Source organism: Schistocerca gregaria, chromosome 2 (genome assembly GCF_023897955.1).
Source record: "Schistocerca gregaria isolate iqSchGreg1 chromosome 2, iqSchGreg1.2, whole genome shotgun sequence".
NCBI lineage: Eukaryota > Metazoa > Arthropoda > Insecta > Orthoptera > Acrididae > Schistocerca > Schistocerca gregaria.
The window spans coordinates 756945767-756970873 of NC_064921.1; the positions used below are offsets into that span (position 1 = coordinate 756945767).

General features: G+C 39.7%; 1 protein-coding gene across 2 annotated transcripts in view; it reads left to right on the forward strand.

The window, feature by feature from the left end:
- The first annotated feature begins 919 nt into the window (after nt 1–919).
- The window catches only part of LOC126334956 (5-methylcytosine rRNA methyltransferase NSUN4), an 83516-nt gene continuing 59328 nt past the window's right edge, over nt 920–25107 (forward strand). Inside the window, exon 1 of one of the 2 annotated variants that reach the window (XM_049997707.1) lies at nt 920–1153. In XM_049997707.1, the coding sequence (XP_049853664.1) occupies nt 1055–1153 (99 nt within the window). In that variant the 5' untranslated portion in view covers nt 920–1054. The remainder of the gene's footprint in view (nt 1154–25107) is intronic. The other variant, XR_007564792.1, reaches the window with a different exon arrangement.

Sequence of the window (25107 nt, forward strand, 5' to 3'; positions counted from 1 at the left end):
CCCCCTTCCCCGCCCCCAGGCTCATTTCCTCATGATAAAAGGCCAAGTTCAGATCTCCATTTTTCGTTTTGATGTCGTTTTCGTAGTTGATATCAGTTTGATGTTGTTCATTATTTGCTACAAATTGTTTCATTCATTCACTTCTTTGGATAAAATTTACAACAAATGATGAAAGATTAACTGAAGCACCGAGGCAGCAGTCGTATTTTGCTATGTGAGTGTATTAAACTACCTACCCTCTACTACACTTATAAAGTGGATTTTTATTCATATTGGTACCGTGTTTAATATTTTACAATGTAATGGCTACAAAATGAACTGAAACAAGTACTGCAGGTAGAATCTGATTAGTAAGTGGAATTTATTTGTATATATTGCCATCTATTTCTAACGTATCATAAACAAATCGACTGAAATCTTCAGGCATTGTGACAGTTGCAAAATGCTTCTTTCGCAAAGTATACATCAAGTAATGTATTATAGTTGTTTGTTAAATATGTGTTAGTGGCAGTCTTATTTATTAGTAAGATGCTCTCTGGATTGTGTGTGTAACAGGTCCACAAAAATAAGTCATCAATATTTAGTTGATTTCACTTGCTATCCCCAGTGCAAAAAGGCACTTGGACTATTAAAAGCCAAAAACAAAATGGAAAGAAAACCTATGCACCTTGAAGGGAAAGATATTGAGGGAGATTTGACTATTACGCAACAATTTGCATTGGACTTGCAACTGCACCTTAAAAAGATCAATTTTTATTGAATGCAATGACAGCTCTTAATATTATGTTCCTTTTAGCAATTCTTGAAGCAATTTGACATAACAAATAGAAAAAAAATCATGCTTCGACGCCGGCTCGATCGGTCGTGCGGTTCGAGGCGCTACAGTCTTGTGTGATCCTGGCTATAATCGATGTTTAGCATTCATACGTTCTCTCTTTGAGAACTGTGGAAATGCTTTGAGATATTTGTTTGTTTTTCTTTTATCAATAACAGAACAAGTCGTCTGCTGCAAATCCGGAAAACATTTTTAAAACGTGACAGTTATTTTACCACTATGGCTGTGAATTTCAATGTTATGTTTTGTCGGCATCCGTGCCGGGTGTCAGATTTTTTGAGGTTTCAAAGAAGATTCAAACATAAGAATACTCACTGGGTAAGAAATAATTTTAGATTTGTAACTTAATATTTCACTGATACAGTTTTGCCGGTGTTAATTGTTTTTCTTTAATTTTCTTAAGCATCTGCACCACTATTGTTTTCTGAATATACTTCGTGTTACCATTGTTTTAAACAGTATTGAACTTCTTTATAACATTTTAAATTTATATTTTTTCAAAGGTCTCGCTTTGTTCGCGTAGTGTGATAGCGTATTAAACTTATGGGCATCGGTGTATATATGTTGCTATGAACGTTCATCATGAGATTAGTTGCAGTGTAGTTCGCGAATCGAAGCTCTTGTACGTTTCCCATCCGTACACGGCGCTTGTGTGATCAGTGACAAAGGTTTCTGTAACACGACATTTAAATTAACAGACAGCCAGTAACCCATTACGTAAGAATTTTGTATAGTTATGTAGTCCTGCTAACACCTTTGTGTCATCATGTCAGGTAGCCAATTTAGTAAAACATTTTCGAGAAGTCACAGTGTATGATGATCTGAATGTCAGCTTGCTCTCAGTCACTTCTGAGCAGGATGATCTCAAGCGGTAATTATTACTTTTTTCCCTTGCCAGGACAAGAATTATCATTATCGTGAGTAGCGAAAGGGCTTTCCATTCCAAGATCATTTTATATGCATGCAAGCTGCATTCAGTATAAAAGAACAGATCTGAAAATGCTACTGACGAGAATTCTTTATAACATTACAGAAATGCAAACATGGAATGAAGTGCAATAGCCTAGGTAGCAGAATATGTGTAGGAGGACAAATACTTAGGAGAACAAGAAAACTCTCAGCGTAATGTGAAACTAAGTCAGCAGTTGGGCTGATAGCATAACTCAGTGTCAGACAATTAACGCTCCTTTATCTGTGGTGTTGTGTCATTTCGTGATATCGTTGGAGAGATGTGGTTTGCTGATCACTCTTGCAGTTATAAATTTGGCCATTTTACACCTTTTTAGTCCTCTGTTGGTCTGCGTGCAAATTGGGATGTGTTGTCAAAAAATATGACATAAATACAGTTCTCTGATTTTTCAGCATTTCTTTAAATTAAAACGAAACTGAAATAGAGTGTAAGGGAAAAGACAAATGGTATTGCCACAGAATGATCTGTATACCCTCTTAAACGTGTTCAACTTTGTCTTTTGTTTTCTGCCACATATATCAGAGAATACAATATTTGGTTGCTAACGATAAACCCCCCCCCTCCCCCCATGATCCATGGACCTTGTCGTTGGTGGGGAGGCTTGCGTGCCTCAGCAATACAGATAGCCGTACCGTAGGTACAACCACAACGGAGGGGTATCTGTTGAGAGGCCAGACAAACGTGTGGTTCCTGAAGAGGGGCAGCAGCCTTTTCAGTAGTTGCAAGGGCAACAGTCTGGATGATTGACTGATCTGGCCTTGTAACAATAACCAAAACGGCCTTGCTGTGCTGGTACTGTGAACGGCTGAAAGCAAGGTGAAACTACGGCCGTAATTTTTCCCGAGGGCATGCAGCTTTACTGTATGATTAAATGATGATGGCGTCCTCTTGGGTAAAATATTCCGGAGGTAAAATAGTCCCCCATTCGGATCTCCGGGCGGGGACTACTCAAGAGGATGCCGTTATCAGGAGAAAGAAAACTGGCGTTCTACGGATCGGAGCATGGAATGTCAGATCCCTTAATCGGGTAGGTAGGTTAGAAAATTTAAAAAGGGAAATGGATAGGTTAAAGTTAGATATAGTGGGAATTAGTGAAGTTCGGTGGCAGGAGGAATAAGACTTCTGGTCAGGTGGCTACAGGGTTATAAACACAAAATCAAATAGGGGTAATGCAGGAATAGGTTTAATAATGAATAGGAATGCGGGTAAGCTACTACAAACAGCATAGTGAACGCATTATTGTGGGCAAGATAGATACGAAGCCCACACCTACTACAGTAGTACAAGTTCATATGCCAACTAGGTCTGCAGATGACGAAGAAATTGAAGAAATTTATGATGAAATAAAAGAAATTATTCAGATAGTGAAGGGAGACGAATATTTAATAGTCATGGTTGACTGGAATTCGAGTGTAGGGAAAGGGAGAGAAGGAAACATAGTAGGTGAATATGGATTGGGGCTAAGAAATGAAAGAGGAAGCCGCCTGGTAGAATTTTGCACAGAGCACAACTTAATCATAGCTAACACTTGGTTTCAGAATCATGAAAGGAGGTTGTATACATGGAAGAACCCTGGAGATACTAAAAGGTATCAGATAGATTATATAATGGTAAGACAGAGATTTAGGAACCAGATTTTAAATTGTAAGACATTTCCAGGGGCAGATGTGGACTCTGACCACAATCTATTGGTTATGAACTGTAGATTAAAACTGAAGAAACTGTAAAAAGGTGGGAATTTAAGGAGATGGGACCTGGATAAACTGAAAGAACCAGAGGTTGTACAGAGTTTCAGGGAGAGCATAAGGGAACAATTGACAGGAATGGGGGAAAGAAACACAGTAAAGAAGAATGGGTAGCTCTGAGGGATGAAGTAGTGAAGGCAGCAGATAATCAAGTAGGTAAAAAGACGAGGGCTAGTAGAAATCCTTGGGTAACAGAAGAAATATTGAATTTAATTGATTAAAAGGGAAAATATAAAAATGCAGTAAAAGAAGCAGGCAAAAAGGAATACAAATGTCTAAAAAATGAGATCGACAGGAAGTGCAAAATGCCTAAGCAGGGATGGCTAGAGGAAAAATGTAAGGATGTAGAGGCTTATCTCACTATGGGTAAGATAGATACTGCCTACAGGAAAATTAAAGAGACCTTTGGAGAAAAGAGAACCACTTGTATGAATATCAAGAGCTCAGATGGAAACCGAGTTCTAAGCCAAGAAGGGAAAGCAGAAAGGTGGAAGGAGTATATAGAGGTTCTATACAAGGGCGATGTACTTCAGGACAATATTATGGAAATGGAAGAGGATGTAGATGAAGATGAAATGGGAGATACGATACTGCGTGAAGAGTTTGACAGAGCTCTGAAAGACCAGAGTCGAAACAAGGCCCCCGGAGTAGACAACATTCCATTGGAACTACTGACGGCCTTGGAGAGCCAGTCCTGACAAAACTGTACCATCTGGTGAGCAAGATGTATGAAACAGGCGAAATACCCTCGGACTTCATGAAGAATATAATAATTCCAATCCCAAAGAAAGCAGGTGTTGACAGAGCTGAAAATTATTGAACAATCAGTTTAATAAGCCACAGCTGCAAAATACTAACTCGAATTCTTTACAGACGAATGGAAAAACTAATAGAAGCCGACCTCGGGGAAGATCAGTTTGTATTCCCCAGAAATACTGGAACACGTGAGGCAATACTGACCTTACGACTTATCTTAGAAGAAAGATTAAGAAAAGGCAAACCTACGTTTCTAGCATTTGTAGACTTAGAGAAAGCTTTTGACAATGTTGACTGGACTACTCTCTTTCAAATTCTAAAGGTGGCAGGGGTAAAATACAGGGAGCGAAAGGCTATTTACAATTTGTACAGAAACCAGATGGCAGTCATAAGAGTCGAGGGACATGAAAGGGAAGCAGTGGTTGGGAAGGGAGTAAGACAGGGTTGCAGCCTCTCCCCAATGTTATTCAATCTGTATATTGAGCAAGCAGTAAAGGAAAGAAAAGAAAAATTCGGAGTAGGTTTAAAATCCATGGAGAAGAAATAAAAACTTTGAGGTTCGCCGATGACATTGTAATTCTGTCAGAGACAGCAAAGGACTTGGAAGAGCAGTTGAACGGAATGGACAGTGTCTTGAAAGGAAGATATAAGATGAACATCAACAAAAGCAAAATGAGGATAATGGAATGTAGTCGAATTAAGTCGGGTGATGCTGAGGGAATTAGATTAAGAAATGAGACACTTAATGTAGTAAAGGAGTTTTGCTATTTGGGGAGCAAAATAACTGATGATGGTCAAAGTAGAGAGGATATAAAATGTAGACTGGCAATGGCAAGGGAAGTGTTTCTGAAGAAGAGAAATTTGTTAACATCGAGTATAGATTTAAGTGTCAGGAAGTCTTTTATGAAAGTATTTGTTTGGAGTGTAGCCATGTATGGAAATGAAACATGGACGATAAATAGTTTAGACAATAAGAGAATAGAAGCTTTCGAAATGTGGTGCTACAGAAGAATGCTGAAGATTAGATGGGTAGATCACATAACTAATGAGGAAGTATTGAATAGGATTGGGGAGAAGAGAAGTTTGTGGCACAACTTCACCAGAAGAAGGGATCGGTTGGTAGGACATGTTGTGAGGCATCAAGGGATCACCAATTTAGTATTGGAGGGCAGTGTGGAGGGTAAAAAACGCAGAGGGAGACCAAGAGATGAATACACTAAGCAGATTCAGAAGGATGTAGGTCGCAGTAGGTACTGGGAGATGAAGCAGCTTGCACAGGATAGAGTAGCATGGAGAGCTGCGTCAAACTAGTCTCAGGACTGAAGACAACAATAACAACAACAATAAGGATAAACTTTAGTGTAACCTTGAATAACCTCAGATAATACATAGCGAAAGAAATTGTTCCCAAACTAGTGAAAATGGGAACTAATAAAATACTGTAGTAGACATGTAAAAATGGGGGTATACTCAAAAATGGAAGTGAATGGTATTCTCTTTGAAGTGTAATGTTGTATGTTGCATTTTCACTGTTTCTGTCTGTATATTTTAGTTGTAGATGTTATTTAGTCCTTGTGGGTGGCTGCTTGCATTGTGTTGCGTACTGTACCTACATTGGTCTAATGGAAGTAGCAAGTGTATTGAAAATTACGAAGCTGTCATTTTGCATTTACTAATGACTTCGTCACTGGATCTTCTTTTAAAAGGTATTGTAGTGACAGAGTGAACCTTAACAAAACATGATGCCTGTGTTAGATTTAAACTGTCAGTTTCCACTGTGGTCTGGTGTTTACAAGAATTTCCTATTTTTGAAGATGTTAAGAACAAGAATGTCTCTGCCCAAATCCACTCTTCCTTTGGAGGTCAGTTAATTGGTTTTTGTTTTGATAATATTTTTGTGGTAGTGACGTCATCCATTAGTCATTTCTTGGTATTGGAATCTGCGTCATGTAATGTCGTCAATCTTTTGGTACAGAATCATAATGTTTATTAATCCCACAAATTAATGAAGGACGATAAAAAGACACGTCTAAGTTATATATTGTAAGAAGACTAATCTAGAATATTTACAGTCTAGGTCATAAATGAGGAAAAATGTTTTGTGCATAATGTTACACATAGAGTTACAATCACAGTTTTTCCACCTCATGTTTATATGTGAAAAAATGGCATTGCAGCTGAATTTCATAAAATCTGTGTGCTCCTGTGTGCCTATGTAAGTGAAGAAGAAAGTGCACCAAGACCATGAAACTGGCACATTGCTGTAGTCTATGTCGTGGTATAGATTATCATGCAATTTTCGGGGGCCTAATGGTGAAATTGATAAGACTAAGACATTGCTATTGTTGCATAGTTATGAAACTTCACTCCCTGTATATTTGGTCTTTGTACCGGGTGCACGCAAGAACTGACACACTTTATGCTTACTGTAGCATTACTGATTTTTGATGAGAATACATTTTGGGTCACTTTATGTGCTTCAATATTTTTATTGAGTTGGATTGCCACAACCAGTCTGAAGGTTAAATAGTACCATCAATCATGTGGATTAAATACCATCTAAAACAACTGAATGGATTATCCAATAACAGTACATTAATGAAATAGAGCTGAATGTCCCTAAGGTTCTAACATTGAAGATGAATCATAAACAAACTAATGCATATCCTTTGGTTCATGAAATAACAATCTGCAACAGTTTCATCATCTTCACTGTACATTGACAGTCATCTCTGATCACTGAATCAAACAGCTGTCACAAGTGTACCATATTCTTTCAGGCATCTATCCACTGGGTAAAATGTTGTTCCTGGTAGAGGGTGATTGTTGTAAATTTTGTTTTGTCAGTTGTCTCACAATTTTCACTTCCAACTGTAAGCCCATAGTTTAGATGGATGATGACATGTTTCATGTTTTTGAAAGTTGCAATGAAAGTAACATTGTAATGTGTTCACTAGCTGCACAGTGCATATCTGATAGAGCAAACAGTGCAAGCAATGCTGCTGTAAACAGGACATCCATGTCAAATTCTTCCTTGAAAAACCAGTCATTCTTTCTGTCTACAGCTCAGACTTCATGTATCACTGTAAGATTTGTGTGGTTCAGATTTTCTTTTGTGGTTTCTCATACTATTATGATGTGAATTAGTTTCTGTCCACTTCTCTCAAGCTTTGACAGATGCATATCAGGAAACTGATGTGTTGTGTATAGCATCTATGGGAGTATAATGAATTTAAATCTTGGGGTTCTTCAGTTTCTTGTTAGATGATCAACTTGTTTTCTTCCCTCCCACTTTGCTCATAATGAATTCAGGGAAGGGGAAAGTATCTAACCTTCTTGAAAAAAGCACGTTCAGTTTTCTTGAACGTTGTTCTTTATTTATAACTCACCATTATAATTAAATTTGTTTGGAACTGTTATCTATAAGTACATGATTAGATTTACCTGCATTGATTTTGGCTCATCGGTTTGGTCCAGAGACTGTTCTCTCACCTACAAAAAGAACTCCAATTTGTAAAAAATTACAATTTTGTGAGTTCCTTCATTGTGGATGCCTGTCAATTTACCCTGAAGTATATATCAGGAAAAATCAGGGCCAGGTGGGGGACTACTTGCTCTTCAGCTCTCCATCGGTTGCATTCTAAAGCTCCCCACTGAGTTGGGCTCTTGTTGCAGATAACGTGGTTTGTGCAAAATTTATGTTGTTGCGTCACTGTCTTCTGGGAAGAGAGAACCCTGTTAGGCTACCCTTAGAATAAGATCTGTCATGAGGTCGGAGTCTGCCAAGTGATGTCCGGTGATCACGGATGTTGATATTTTCGAACTGGATGAGGATTGTTACAGATGGGTATCTTGATTTCAGCCTCAGTTGCTGCTGTTTAAGGGAATATGGATTGAAATAAATGGAGAGGGGTGGGTTGGCATTACATTTTTCCAACTGTGATTTGAAGGCTGCTAACCATCTAGTTTGGGGAGGTGTGATATTGCTCAGTAATAGCAGCCACTGGATCGGAGTTGTTCTAGTAGTTCCAGTTATGGTTCGCATTGCACAATTTAACTGTGTATCAACAAGGTAGGTACGGCAGGTATTGATTCAGTACCGTACTGTTGGGTGTATAAGGGCTTTTGGGCTGATTCTTGGCTGTAGCATCCCATGACATATTGGCCAGCTTCTGAATCAGATTAGTTTGAGTTTTGATTTTTGCTAATAATTTTTCCAGATGTTGTCTGAAGGTGGGTATTCTCTTGAGAGTCGTATTGACATACATACGACCTGGATTGTGTTTTAACCGTTTCCATCATAGTAAATGACAAGAGTTCTTTGAGATGAAATGACGTAACTTCAGTTTTGGTTGATCTGACTTGAGTCCCCATTTTTTGAAATATTCACCAATTGTGCTGAGGTCTTCTGACAGTACATCCTCAGTCTGAGTAAAACTTGGACTTTCAGTACAAAGGCAATACCATTTGCAGACATGAATTGAGAGATGTTGTTGGCGGCATGTTTGAGATGTATATATTAAAGGAACTAGTGCAGACCCTTGTGGTATGCCATTTTGTAGGCTATGGAAAATGCTTGACTACCCGTTAAGATGTACTTGGAAAAATTTGTCACTGAACATCTCATTGAGTAGATGAAATAATGTGTAAGGAATCAGCTGGTACACCTTGAGTAGTTGGTCTACTTCCCAAACTGTACCGTGGACTGCACTTAAACCAATAAATGCAGCAGATGTTTTGGGTTGTTGTTGGAATCTTCTCTCTATGTGGGATGTGGGCGAGAGGACCTGATTGTTGCAGCTTCATCCTGGTGTAAAACCAGCTTTCTCTATTGGTGTGCTATTGCATAAAAAGTTTGTAATCTGTGCATAAAGTATTCTTTCAAGGATCTTGAAGCAAATGCATAAAAGTGTGATTGGTTTGTAGCTTTCTGGCAAAGTGATGTTTTTCCCTGACTTAAAAGAGTGCCAGCAACTTTGCTTCTCTTCAAAGGTTCCAGTAACATGCAACTTTACAGGATATTGTTGTATGGATTTAAAAGCCATTGTCATGCATTTGGACCCATGCTATTAATGAATTCAGTGTATATGTTGCCTAGCCCTACAGTTTTTCTGCATTTTGTTAGGTTGTTTGCAGCACCCACTGTGGTAAGGTCTGTAATAGGAGAGAGTTGTTGATGGCTTTAATGAATATCCGTAATTGCATATCTCACCTCTCTCTTTTGTTTCTTGTCAAAGATGGTCGTTGATAGCTTTTAATACTTCTGACTATGAGTGTAGGTGGAGTTGATTATATCAAATGAGTAGGCAGCATAAGGAATATCTTTGAACAGTGTTTTCATTAAAATGTAAGTCTTTTGTAGTGGCACTAATTATTTCAGCAACTCTAGTAGGCAGCCAGATTCGCAAGAAGCAGACTCAAAGTTTCCCTCCAGTTCACAAATAATTGATCAAACTGTTAATTCCAGAATGTATATCAACACACTTCCCTACGAAAGTTTCATTTGTGGGAAAGCCCTAAATTACAATGTGAAGTGGACTCGCAAAAAATCAAAGTGCCAATATTTGTGCTGTGTGGCTACTTGCTGCCCATAAATCAAATCTCACAAACTTTAAAAAATGGCGTTCCCTATGATGTCATTCTGTCCTAGTGATATGCATTATATTACAATTTAATGAAACTTTTGGATCAGTTGACTAACATAAATCATGAGAATTTCATATAAATGATGCGCAAACAGGGATGCAACAAGGGGATGGGCTCTGACCATTGCTGTTCAGTTGTCTGCTTGAGACAGTAGTCAGAGAATGGAACACAAATATAAAGAGTGGTGTAAGATTGGATTGCAAAAAGAAGAACCTTAAAGTATATTGCATTGCCTTTGCAGTTGATATAGTCTTTTCTGCCAAAACAATGGAAGAAGCACAGGAGCAAAGCCTTGGGAGAGGGGAAAAAAAAAAAAAAAAAAAAAAAGCAGCTAAAATAGGTCTTCACGTCTCCTTCAGAAAAATCATAATAACTGTGAATAACTCATGTAAACACCTCAAAGTCCAAGGACAAAGACTGAAATAGTAAAAGAATTTACAGGGTGATAATTATTGAACTATATGTAATAAAATCATCATAATTTCTGGATGGTTTGTGTCAGGACGTTCAAACTGCACCGTTGGCCGCAGGACATGATGGGGATTACCATGGGCATATGCCTTGTTGCTGTTGGCCATTTGCCCGTGAAAATGTTAAGATACAGCGTGCAGAGTGTATAGCGCTTGTGAAAGCCCACCATGTGAGCAGTAACAGCCTAGCTGGAGTTCAAAGGAAGTTCGTGACTGAGTTCAAGCTGAAGACAACCAGTCCAAGAATGCTAACAATCAAGAATTTGATTTGCAAGTTTGAGAGAATGGGCAGTGTTCATGATGATAGTGTTGGCAATGTCTGTTGTCCAATAAAGAGTGAAAATGCCTGAAAACATTGAGAAGACATGCACTGTGCTTCAAACCAGCCCCAGGGAATCAATCAGATGAGCTGCTCAACAGGTGGGAATAAACTGGGAGACACTGTGACAAATTGTTGTTGAAGACCTGCATCTTTTCCCATACAAAATTCAAACACATCAGCCAATAAGCCCTAGGACCATGGAATGATGTGAATATGGTTTGGTTTAGCAAAAAAGCCCACTTTTATTTGGATGGGTGTATCAATAAGCAAAATTGGCACATTTGGGGGACTGAGAATCCGCATTTTGTGATCAAGAAGTCTCTTCACCCTCAATGGGTGACTGTTGCGTGCAGTGTCCAGTCACAGAATAATCAGTGCAATATTCCTTGACAGCATGGTGGCTACCGAATGCTACATGAAGGTTTTGGAAGATGATTTCATCCCCATTATCCAAAGTGACCCCTGAATTCGACAAGATGCGAATCATCCAAAATGGAGCTCAGCCCCATCAAAGCAGGAGAGTCTTTTATGTTCTGGAGGAGCACTTTGGGACCACATTTTGGCTCTTGGGTATCGAGAGGCTACTGGTATGGGCCTCAATTGGCCGCCATATTCTGCAGATCTGAACAAGTGTGACGCCTGTTTTGGGGCTTCATTAAAGACAATGTGTACACCAGTAATCCCAAAACCATTGCTGAACTGAAAACAGTCAATCAGGATGTTCCGACAATTCAGCAGGTCATGCAGAATTTCACTATTTGTCTGCACACATCATCACCGATGATGACAGGCGCATCGAACGTGTCATAACCTAAATCCGAATATGTGTAGTGATGTTTAAATGTTGAATAAAGTGCATGCCATGGTTCATGGTTTGTAAGTAATTTATGTGTTTTTTTTTTTTACACAATGTTCAGTAATTCTCAGCCTATATATATACACTCCTGGAAATGGAAAAAAGAACACATTGACACCGGTGTGTCAGACCCACCATACTTGCACCGGACACTGCGAGAGGGCTGTACAAGCAATGATCACACGCACGGCACAGCGGACACACCAGAAACCACGGTGTTGGCCGTCGAATGGCGCTAGCTGTGCAGCATTTGTGCACAACCGCCGTCAGTGTCAGCCAGTTTGCCGTGGCATACGGAGCTCCATCGCAGTCTTTAACACTGGTAGCATGCCGCGACAGCGTGGACGTGAACCGTATGTGCAGTTGACGGACTTTGAGCGAGGGCGTATAGTGGGCATGCGGGAGGCCGGGTGGACGTACCGCCGAATTGCTCAACACGTGGGGCGTGAGGTCTCCACAGTACATCGATGTTGTCGCCAGTGGTCTGCGGAAGGTGCACATGCCCGTCGACCTGGGACCGGACCACAGCGGCGCACGGATGCACGCCAAGACCGTAGGATCCTACGCAGTGCCGTAGGGGACCGCACCGCCACTTCCCAGCAAATTAGACACACTGTTGCTCCTGGGGTATCGGTGAGGACCATTCGCAACCATCTCCATGAAGCTGGGCTACGGTCCCGCACACCGTTAGGCCGTCTTCCGCTCACGCCCCAACATCGTGCAGCCCGCCTCCAGTGGTGTCGCGGCAGGCATGAATGGAGGGACGAATGGAGACGTGTCGTCTTCAGCGATGAGAGTCGCTTCTGCCTTGGTGCCAATGATGGTCGTATGCGTGTTTGGCGCCGTGCAGGTGAGCGCCACAATCAGGACTGCATACGACCGAGGCACACAGGGCCAACACCCGGCACCATGGTGTGCGGAGCGTTCTCCTACACTGGCCGTACACCTCTGGTGATCGTCGAGGGGACACTGAATAGTGCACGGTACATCCAAACCGTCATCGAACCCATCGTTCTAGCATTCCTAGACCGGCAAGGGAACTTGCTGTTCCAACAGGACAATGCACGTCCGCATGTATCCCGTGCCACCCAACGTGCTCTAGAAGGTGTAAGTCAACTACCCTGGCCAGCAAGATCTCCGGATCTGTCCCCCATTGAGCGTGTTTGGGACTGGATGAAGCGTCGTCTCACGCAGTCTGCACGTCCAGCACGAACGCTGGTCCAACTGAGGTGCCAGGTGGAAATGGCATGGCAAGCCGTTCCATAGGACTACATCCAGCATCTCTACGATCGTCTCCATGGGAGAATAGCAGCCTGCATTGCTGCGAAAGGTGGATATACACTGTACTAGTGCCGACATTGTGCATGCTCTGTTGCCTGTGTCTATGTGCCTATGGTTCTGTCAGTGTGATCATGTGATGTATCTGACCCCAGGAATGTGTCAATAAAGTTTCCCCTTCCTGGGACAATGAATTCACTGTGTTCTTATTTCAATTTCCAGGAGTGTATCTTGGAGAATGGATAGTTGGAATCCTGTGGAAAGCAAAGCAATGAAATACAAAGAAAATAAACTTGAACTTGCCTTCCAGCTAACAAAAGATACATACAACAAAAAATCCCTTTTCTGGAGATCCAAAATTACACATTGCAAGACAGTGATCAAGTTAGAAGCACTACATGCAGCAGAAACACTAAACATGACCTTCCAAGGCCAATTGGAGAAACTCAAGATAAAGGAAAGAAAAATTTTATCGAAAGTCATAGGACCAAAATTCAAAGGTAATAAGATAATATGTCAAAAATGAAACTTTTTACAAAAAAAATTGAAAAACTATCAGATACAATGTGAAAAAGGATGATAAATTTTTAAGGGCACCTTCTCGGAATGAACTTTAATAGGTGAACCAAACAAATTTTTCACTTTTTTCATAGCCACAAAATAAAACCCAGCTGGTATAAAGGAGCTGAGAAAGACCCAGGAGAACTACATATTTCAGAAAAAAATAACTAATCAATCAAACAGCTGAATTAATTACTAAAGATGAAAATATAAGCTTCCAAGACAGATCTACTCAAAAGTCCAAACAGACCCTCTCGGAAGATGAAAGGAAATGAAGAAAGAAGAAATACTGGGTACTGAGAAAAGAACAACACACAAAAAATGATTGATCCAACATTCTCCAAAGAGAGTGAGATGAAAGAAGAAGAAATGGTGCTCAAATGCATGTGAAAATTATATCAAGCACTATACATTTAAAATTAATAGGTTCTCATGAAATATAATTTTAAAATGAATATGCTATTCCTGACCTAAGACATAAGTACTCTGTAAATTTTTAATATTAAGAACAAATGGGAAAATTTAGAAAATAATTGATCTAGTTAGTGGTATAAGCATTAAATGTTTGTGAAAACATACAATTGAAAATCTGCTATGGAATAGAACAGTTGCCTTAGTTCAGGGAGATAACAGTGGTCTTGTGCTTGTTAGTTATGCTTACATGAGTATGTGGGAATTTTGTTGTCTACATCCAATGGATGACTTTGTCTGATAGCTGAGTAATATCCAGCAGTACTTTTCATTGTGCCTTTCTGCCACTCAATACCCCCTTTAAATGTTTATAAGTATGATTTGATGGAATTCCAACATCAGTCACTTGTGGCAAGAGTTACATCTATACACCAATGAAAGTATGTCATTGCGTCCTGACTAAGCCTCTTGGGCCAGCTCAGCTACCTGCCCATGTGTCTTCTCCAGCCGTTAAATATCTTGACCACGAAACAAATGCAAAAGAGGCCGTTGTTCCCTCCTGTAATCTGGATACTGGGTTCTTGTTTATTACCGTTTTTAATGAATTTCTGTTTTGTCATATTCAGTTAGTGATATTTTCTCAGCACACTGACTCAGTTGTATGAAAGTTGGGAATTTTAGAATTTTGCCCCCTTTTGGAAAAGTTCTGTGGATGCCTATGACCTACGCCAACCCTAATGGCACAATAGACACATTTGATGCAATAAGTCCCTTTAAGTTTTCCAAAATGGAAATACCCGCCCGCCCCCCCCCCCCCCCCCTTCCATACACACACAGAGAAAACTGGTAGTGCAGCATTTTTAAAGGAACTGGCGCTAGAGAATGACCTTGTAGTATTACTCAGTTCTTTCAATTTGAGCTCCGTCATTGATTTTCCTACTCGGATAACAAAGAACAGCAGGACATTGATAGATAACTTTTTTTATAGACCAGGATAAGTTTAAGGACATAAATGCTTATCCTGTTGAGAATGGTCTTTCAGATCATGGTGCACAGCTAGTTACGGTACATGGCATAGCTCCAGGCAGCATATCAAATCAGAATTTCAAAGCAGTGCGTTCAATTAACAATATAAATACTGCAAACTTTAGGGAAAGACTAAAGGAGCTAGACTGGGATGAAGTGTATATGGAACCCGATGCAAACTTGAAATATAACTTATTCCACGATACATTTTTAAGGGTATTTGAAAATTGTTTTCCCAAGAAAACAGTGAAACATAATTCCAAGAAAACATATAAAAAACCTTGGCTAACTAAAGGAATAAGAATATCTTGCAACCGTAAAAGAGAACTGTATCTAACAGCAAGCGGGAGTACTGACCCCGAAATTGTTCAATATTATAAAAACTATTGTGCGGTACTAAGAAAAGTTATTAAAAAGTCCAGAAGCATGTGTATCATGTCTGAGATCAGTAACTCTGATAATAAAATTAAAGCAATTTGGAATGTTATTGAAAGGAAACAGGGCAACCAAGAGCACAGGAAGACTTTAGTGCCATAAAACTGAATGACAAGTGTACTAACAAACAATCTGAAATTGGAAATATTTTCAATAATCATTTTTTAAATGTTGTGGAGAAAGTAGGATCTAGATCTTCACTAGAAGAGGCAAGGCTTCTAATAGAAGAGGCCATACCTGTGCAGTTTGAAACAACTGTATTTCCACGAACCTCTCCCTCTGAAATCAGTAAAATAATAAACTCACTGAAAAGTAAAAGCTCTTACGGAATTGATGGCATTTCCAGCAAGATACTTAAAGCTTGTTCCCCACAGGTAAGTAGGATTCTCAGCCACGTATGTAATAGCTCTTTGGAGCAGGGTGTTTTCCCCGATAGACTGAAATATGCCATTGTAAAACCATTGCATAAAAAGGGGGATACGTCGGATGTCAACAACTATCACCCAATCTCTCTTCTGACAGCTCTATCAAAACTTTTTGAGAAAGTAATGTATTCAAGAGTAGCCTCCCATATATGTAAAAAATAAAGTACTAACTAAATGTCATTTTGGTGTTCAGAAAGGCTTTTCAACAGAAAATGTTATATACGCTTTCACTGATCAAATATTAAATGCTCTGAATAACCGGACATCACCCATTGGTATTTTTTGTGATCTCTCAAAGGCCTTTGACTGTGTAAATCATGGAATTCTTTTAGATAAGCTAAATCATTATGGTTTGAGGGGGGCAGTGCACAAATGGTTTAATTCATACTTAACTGGAAGAATGCAGAAAGTTGAAATAAGTGGTTCATGTAATGTTAATACAACAGATGATTCCTCAAACTGGGGGGCTATCAAGCACGGGGTCCCACAGAGTTCGGTCTTAGGTCCTTTACCGTTCTTGATATACATTAATGACTTACCATTCCATACTGATGAAGATGCAAAGTTAGTTCTTTTTGCTGATGATACAAGTATAGTAATAACATCCAAAAACCAAGAACTAAGTGATGTAATTGTAAATGATGTTTTTCACAAAATTATTAAGTGGTTCTCAGCAAACGGACTTTCTTTAAATTTTGATAAAACGCAGTATATACAGTTCCGTACAGCAAATGGCACAACACCAGTAATAAATATAGAATTTGAACAGAAGTCTGTAGCTAAGGTAGAATTTTCAAAATTTTTAGGTCTGTCCATTGATGAGAGGTTAAACTGGAAGCAACACATTGGTGGATTGCTGAAACATCTGAGTTCAGCTACGATGCTATTAGGGTTATTGCAAATTTTGGTGATAAGAATCTCAGTAAATTAGCTTACTATGCCTACTTTCATTCACTGCTTTCGTATGGTATCATATTCTGGGGTAATTCATCGTTGAGTAGGAAAGTATTCATTGCTCAAAAACGTGTATCAAAATAATTGCTGGAGCCCACCCAAGGTCATCTTGCAGACATCTATTTAAGGATCTAGGGATCCTCACAGTAACCTCACAGTATATATATTCACTTATGAAATTTGTTGTTAATAATCCAGCCCAGTTCAAAAGTAATAGCAGTGTGCATACCTATAACACCAGGAGAAAGGATGATCTTCAATATGCAGGGTTAAATCTGACTTTGGCACAGAAGGGGGTAAATTATGCTGCCACAAAAGTCTTTGGTCACCTACCAAACAGCATCAAAAGCCTGACAGATAGTCAACCAACATTTAAAAATAAATTAAAAGAATTTCTAGATGACAACTCCTTCTACGCATTGGCTGAATTTTTAGATATAAATTAAGGGAGGGGAAAAAACTAACTTAAGCATTAGTGTCATGCAATATTTTGTGTAATGTAATATCTCGTACAGACATCTTTCATTAACCTTACATGTTCCACATCATTACGAAGTGTCGTATTCATGATCTATGGAACAAGTATTAATCTAATCTAATCTATGTTAGGCTGCAAGCTGGTGGCTTAAAATTCATTCCTTTAAGTGTCCCTCACCAGAATTCTGCAACACATTGAAACCAATTCTTAGGAGTTCCCGGGTGATTATTTGTGGTCTCTGGAATGTTGGAATGTATGTTTAAGTTACTCAGAAGCTCTCCCTCAACACTGCAATTAAATGTCTGCTCAAACCAAAATGCAGGCGTTCATACTGTAATCTCTCAAAAACAAACACACAGAAACTTCCACATGGGAATAATATATTAAAAACAAAGATTCCAAGACTTACCAAGTGGGAAAGCGCTGGTAGACAGGCACAATAAAATAACACACAAACACACACACAAAATTACGAGCTTTCGCAACCGGCGGTTGCTTCGTCAGGAAAGAGGGGAGGAAAAGGAAAGATGAAAGGATGTGGGTTTTAAGGGAGAGGGTAAGGAGTCATTCCAATCCCGGGAGAAAAAAGGATAGGTATATATTCGCGCGTGCGCGCACACACACACACACACACACACACACACACACACACACACACACACACACATCCATATCCATCCATACATATACAGACACAAGCAGACATATGTCTGTATATGTATGGATGGATATGTGTGTGTGTGTGTGTGTGTGTGTGTGTGTTTCCCTGTCCTTTTTTCCCCCTAAGGTAAGTCTTTCCACTCCCGGGATTGGAACGACTCCTTACCCTCTCCCTTAAAACCCACTTCCTTTCATCTTTCCTTTTCCTTCCCTCTTTCCTGACGAAGCAACCGCCGTTTGCGAAAGCTCGTAATTTTGTGTGTGTGTTATTTTATTGTGCCTGTCTACCAGCGCTTTCCCACTTGGTAAGTCTTGGAATCTTTGTTTTTAATATATTGAGGTGACCAAATTCATGGGATAATATTGTGTTGTACCTCATTTTACCCGATGTAGTGCAGAAACTCAACATGACATGGGCTCAGCACCAGCTACACTTTTGCAATTATATATGAGTATAGGAGCAACAGGGTTCAATATTTCTTCAGATGATGGAAGCCCACACTTTCACAATTATGTATGCCAGTGCAGGATTTTGTGCACAAAATGACATCTCAGTTGTATCACATAAATGATGTTCAGTGGGATTCATGTTGGGCAATCTGTGTGGCCAAATCATTCGTTCAAATTGTCCAGAATGTTCTTCAAACCAATTGTGAACATTTGTGGCTCAGTGACATGTTGCATTGTCATCTCGTGGAATTCATTGTACTGCCGGTGGTCTGCATCTTCCCAACACAGTATGTTGATGTTGTAATTCGGTGTCTTCATCAGGTGTTCCCTGCGACTGCTCGTCAAGCTGACCATGTTCCATATTTATGGCCAGGCAGTGTCTGGTGTTCCCTATGCTGTCCAGGCCCACTGTGGCCATTTATGGGAGAGCTATTTATCCGTTTTCCATCTGTGCCCATTTACACTGTTTTCCCCAGTGGTGGCCATGCCAAGGCGTTCTGTACTAGGTCCACGCCCACCAGGCAAAGATATTTTAACATCGACTTACTTCCTATGTGAAGGCCAGTTTTATGAACACACTGAAGGAGCGGCGATGAGTAGCCCCTTGTCTTCGGTAGTGGCAAACTTTTTTGTGGAGAGATTTGAGGATGAGGCACTTATAGCTGCTGCCTGCCAGTCGACCTGTTTCTTCAGTTACGTTGATGACACATTCATCAATTGGTCACATGGCTGGAAAAGACTGGATGAGTTCCTTGGCCATAGGAACTCAAGATACCTCAACATTAAGTTCACAGTGGAACTAGAGAAAGATAATCAACTTCCATTCCTGGATCTCCTGGTGAAAAGGAAGGTAGATAGGACACTAGGGCACAGTGTGTGTAGGAAACCAAAACACGCTGACTTATATTACAGGCTGTCAGCTGCCATCATCCAGTGCAGAAGAACATGTTACTCAGAACACTTGTACACCTATCCAAGACACTGTCTGATTCAGACAGCTTGGCAGAGTTAGAACATCTACAGCAAATGTTTACGACCACAGGTACTCAAACAGGGACATTCACAAAGCACTACATCTCACCAGACGACCTGATATAATGGGAGAAGAACAAAAAGAGACCAGGCGGGTAGTCTTTCTACCACATGCAGGCCCTATATCTACAAAGATCAGCAGGATCCTGAAAAATCAAAAGTGTGTTTAAGCCATCTAAAAAGATCAGGTTGCTCCTTGGAACGGTCGAGGATGATCTGGAGGTTAAGGAAACATGGTATCTGCCATATAACAGGTGAATGTTGCATGTCTGTCATCGGTCAAACCACCAGAACACTTGAAATAAGATGGAAAGGACTCCAAAAACATACCAGGCTATGACGACAGATCACTAAATCAGCAGTAGCAGAATATTCCCTAGAACTTGAACATGCCGTGAATTATGATAAAACAAGGTTCCTCACTCAGACCTTCAAATTCTGGGATAGTGTGATTACCAAATCTGTCGAAATCAAGATGAGAGAGAACCTGATCAACCGGGAAACAGGATACCAGACCAGTACAAAGTGGAATTCAGCATTAGAATTACAAAGAGACAGTGGAAAAAAGTTCTCTTCTCCATTAATGAACCTCGGACAACAAGAGATGTAATTAGTGGGATTGAATCTCTTATGGAGCATGAGGCAGTAACTACCTCCTCGGGAGACAACTGTAGTGCTCATGGACAAAAGACAGAACATCATCAACCATGTGAAACCTCAGGCATCATGCACCTTAGGAGCAGACACAGTAAAGAACTCCAGACAGTGGCCACCACCATGAGAGATTACTGTGGAGTGCATAGACGAATATACAATTCCCACAGCAGCCTGATTCGGTAGGCTGCGCACTTTGTACAGGAGTACCAAACGCACAAGTTCCGGAGAATGGAGGGGGCATTGTAGAAGGCAAGATGATTGCCAACAGTGTAAGAAACATCTGCAGCATGTCGATTGTGATGGGAATGCATCTGGCGGGCACAGACTTAGTATGGAACACCTTGACATGGCTGCCACTGGGGAAAACAGTGGAAAAAGGTGTGAATGGAAGATTGAACACCTAGAAGCAAACACCACCACCAAAAATGGCCAGATCGGTGCAGATGGCTAGGGAACACCAGACACCGCCCTGGCATAAACACGGGATATGGTTAGCTTGTTGACAAGTCACAAGAAACACCTGGTAAAGAAACCGAATTATAATGTTGAAATACTGTGATGGGAAGATGCAGATCCTCAGCAGTACACCCAATTCCACAAGATGACTCTGAATCACCAGAAAAGTCTAAAACACTAAATATGAGGCATTGTCGGCGATAAAAATTCCATCATTGTGTGGGAACATGAAGTCCATGAATGGCTGCAAATGGTCTCCAACCAACTAAACGTAACTGAGGACCCAGTCCATTCCATGTAAACACAGCCCACACCATTATGGAATCAACATTACCTTGCACAGTGCTTTTTTGACAGCCTTGGTCCATGGTCTGTGCAACACTCAAACCCTATCATTGGCTCTTACTAACTGAAATTGGGACTCATCTGACCAGGTCATTGTTTTTTAGTTGTCTATGGTCCAATTGATATGGTTATGAGCCCAGATGGAGCACTGCAGGTGGTGTGCTGTTAGCAAAGGCACTCGTGTAGATCATCTGTAACCATAGCTCATTAATGCCATATTTCACCTCAGTGTCTTAACACATACTTTTGTGGTACATCCCACATTGATTTCTGCAGTTATTTCATGCAGTGTTACTTGTCTTTTAGCACTGACAACATTTTGCACATGCTGCTACTCTTGGTCATTAAGTGAAAGCCAACGGCCACTGCATTGTCTGTGATGATAGGTGATGCATGAAATTTGGTATTCTTGACCCACTCTTGACACTTTAGAGCTCAGTATATTGAATTCGCTGATTTCCAAAATGGATTGTCACATGCATCTAGCTCCAACTACCATTCTGTGTTCAGTGCCTGTTAACTCCCATCATGCAGCCATAATCATGTTGCAAAGCATAGACTGAGTACAAATGATAGCTCTGCCAATGCACTGCCCTTTCATACCTACGCAATACTACTGCCACCTGTATATGTGCATATCGCTATGCCATGACTTTTGTCACCTGCTTAAGTGATTAATATTGCAGAGATGGCGTACACATAAGCACAGCAGAGTGGTTTTAGTGTCAGTGTTATTGCAAGCCCAGCCAATGAAAGGCTGTTAAATTAAAATGTGAAAGTAAGCACCAGTGTGCTTAATTGATATCCGAGGACAAAATAATTTGTCTCTGGTATAATGGATTTGTCACATCATGACTGTTCAACTCAGTTATAAGATGTGAAACCAGGGGATAAAATTGGGTTGTACTAAGTGATGGATGGGTGCAGGACCCTACAATGTACTCACAGCATGAGATTACTGCCACCTTGCCTGCATAACCACATATGACCACATAACTTCATGTTCGATCAGTGCTGGAGCATTACAGTGGATTTCAATCTGTCTGTGTTTTGCTGTCCAGCGCAGTTTCATGCATGATCAAACAGTGGCGTGCATTCTATTACATGGGCTGCCATTATTGAGGGAACACCAAAATCTATGAAATGAACGTGAATGCAATTGTTTGATACTGAATTGCCAACTGTAGTGTTTTCAGACCAATCCTACAATGACAACAGCATACATATGGCTTAGTACTACTTTGGTGGAAGATAGCTTGCATTCTTGAGCAGTATAGTGAGAAAACTCATAGTTAAATTGGTTGACACTAATTGCTACAACTTGCGTTCATGACTCCTACATGTTGGGGGCAACCTGAGTAGCAGCCATTGCATCAGGAAGACTTTAGAGCCTGAGGTACTGCCTTTTCCCTAGACAGCTGTGTACAAATATTTCAGTATTATATTGCCCAATCACCTGTGAGGAATGTGCAAGCGTTATTCAGCTAGTGATGGTCACAAGTGCTTTCTGCGGTGCACATTTACCTGGCATGTGATCCAACAAGCATGAGTGGGATACAGTGGTTGGCAACTTGATTGTCACATTTCTTGAGAACCAACTACTGATCCTTTGTGTATTCTTGTACAAACCTCTGATTTTATGCTGTTAGCATCATCATTCAACTTAAAGGAATTGGACCTCTGTCTATTCTGTCTTCAGATAGTTTGTGTGCATCATTTCATTGGTTGACCTATTTGATTTTATGCCGTGATGTGTAATGGTTCTGATTCCAGTTTTTGAATGCATTATGCATTTGGAACTATGTACAGGGATTTAAAGGGAAATGATCATGTAGATGTAACATTAAGTGAAGCAATTGCTCAGTATTTACACATCAGTGGAGTATTGGAAATATGTGGTTCTCTATAATGGAGACTTCACCAAACATAACTTGAACCTTTTAACTTATGGAGGTCTTTACCATAGCAATTTGGAACACAATGATTGAAAAGTGCTATACGTGCACACCATTATGTTAAACACTTCAGAGTGTTAGAAGTTAAATTAGTGAATTAATGTAGATGCCTTCTCTGTTGCAAGACGGGTACTTGCAGGTTTTTGGAAAATGGCTGCAGAAATTTTTCAACGTTATAATATGTAAAGTAATAATACAAGCATGAGTGTAATGGAAACTTAAAATTAAGCTTATTCTTGTACTAAAAATACAGAAATGTTGTGTTGGTAGAAAATTGAAGTCAGTATGTAAACACAACCAGGATCAAAGCAGTGGGAAGCAGGGTCAGTATTATTTATTTAACAGAAATAAAATTATTGCATGCATATATTTACATGTTTGTTCATATTAAAATTCTAAGATTTGTATTCATTTAAATGTAAGGTAAATTACATTATATCAGAGCATACCACTAAGTGCAACCTGCTCAGTTTCATAAGCTGTGCTGTCAGAACGTCCCTCTACCCTCCCCCTTTCAAACACCAGCTTATCTGACTTGTGTATATGAGATCTGTGCCTCCAAAAATCCCTTTTTCTACCTCCCTCCCTTCTTCGCCTCCCTCCCCTCCCCCTCAAACTTCCTTCCCCTAATTCCTTCACCCTGGTCTGCTCCATACTTCGTTTGGTACTATAAAATGTTAGAACCACTCAGATTCCCAATTTAAAATGATAATTAATTTTTCACTTTGGGAGGAAAAGTGCTAGTGCATGAGTAAAATGAATTTATTAATAGTTTTACACATTTCAACCTATAGTAGAATACTACACTTCTTAATCTTGTTTTAAAAGAATCATTACATCAATATCAGCGAAGTCCTCCATTACTAGAAAATATTTAAAGTTGTCAAAGAGGCGTGCTGAAAAGTATTGCGTACAAATTTTTTTGTGTGATACCTCTTAAAGATTTTTAAATAAAACAAATGTTATTAACAGTTTACATCTTTATCCTGCTTGTCTACGTATTTATTTCTCAATATAGCCAGTCTAGCGACGAACACGTTTCTCCCAACGAGAGGTCAGTTGTTGATACCACGACTGTAGAATGTTTGACTTTGTCGACAGAGCCACAGGTTCACCTCTGCTTGCACTGCTTCAGCACTATCAAGGAGGCATTCATAAAGTTTTGGAAACAGATGAAAATCAGATGGGATGAAGTTGGGGCTGTACGGAAGACGATCAGTGACAGTGATGTTAGGTAGTTTCATATCCTATGGGTCATTTGCATGATAAATCATAATGATGTGGAACGAGTCATTTTACATATATATATAAATGGCTACATGTTGAACATTTGTAAAGGTTTTTACCTAATTTTTTTCTGTAAAAATATCTGCAGATGTGAGTTAGTAATCCCTACTCACCACATTTTACTCATTATAGTAATAGAAATTCTAGAGAATAGAAAGAGGTATCACAGAGAAACTTTTTTAGTTTGCTTTCAAATTTTTCTTTGCTATCTGACAAACATTTTATATCCCTCGGTAAGTTATAAAAAATGTTTCATGCAACGTTGTAATAAAGGAAAACTTAATATGGACTAATGAATGTCATTTTTACTTCTGGTATTGTAATTATGCACATCATTGTTCCTTTTGAACTGCAGTGGGTTATTTACAACAAACTTCATGAGGGAATAAATATACTGTGAAGTAGTAGTCAGAATGCCAAACTCTTTAAACAGTCATCTACAAGATGCTTGTGGATGTGTGCCACATATTACTCTCACAGCATGTTTTTGAGCAGTGAAAACTTTCTTTCTTAAGAATGAGTTCTCCCAGAACATAATTCCATATGACATTATTGAATGAAAATATGCAGACTATGTCAACTTACTGATTTCTCTCTCCCCAAGATTTGCAGTGATTCTAAGGGAAAATGGGCTGAACTAAGTTGTTTTAAGCATTCCAAAATGCACTTTTTCCAGTTAACATTTTCTTCAATATGAACACTTAAGAATTTTGAAGTTTCCACATTATTTATTACTTCCTTTCCATGTGTTACACTTAGCATTGGTGTAGAACCCCTAGATATGCAGAACTGAACAGGTAGCGTCTTGTCTTTTTAAAATTGAGCGTGAGACGATTCACAGAAAAGCAGTCAATGACAGTTTCAAGAGCATTGTTTACTATTTCTTCTGTTTCTGAACGTGTGCTTGGGTTGATAATCCAACATGCTGGATTGTGGCAAATGTTGCAGCACTCATATGTGGTCTGACATTGTTATGATGAATGAGAGGGTGCTGCATTTGTTGTCAAACTCTTCAAATTCATAACTCAATTACAGCAGCCTGTTTCCACTCACTGACATAGTAATGTTACATATCACCCTGTTACATGCTACAATTT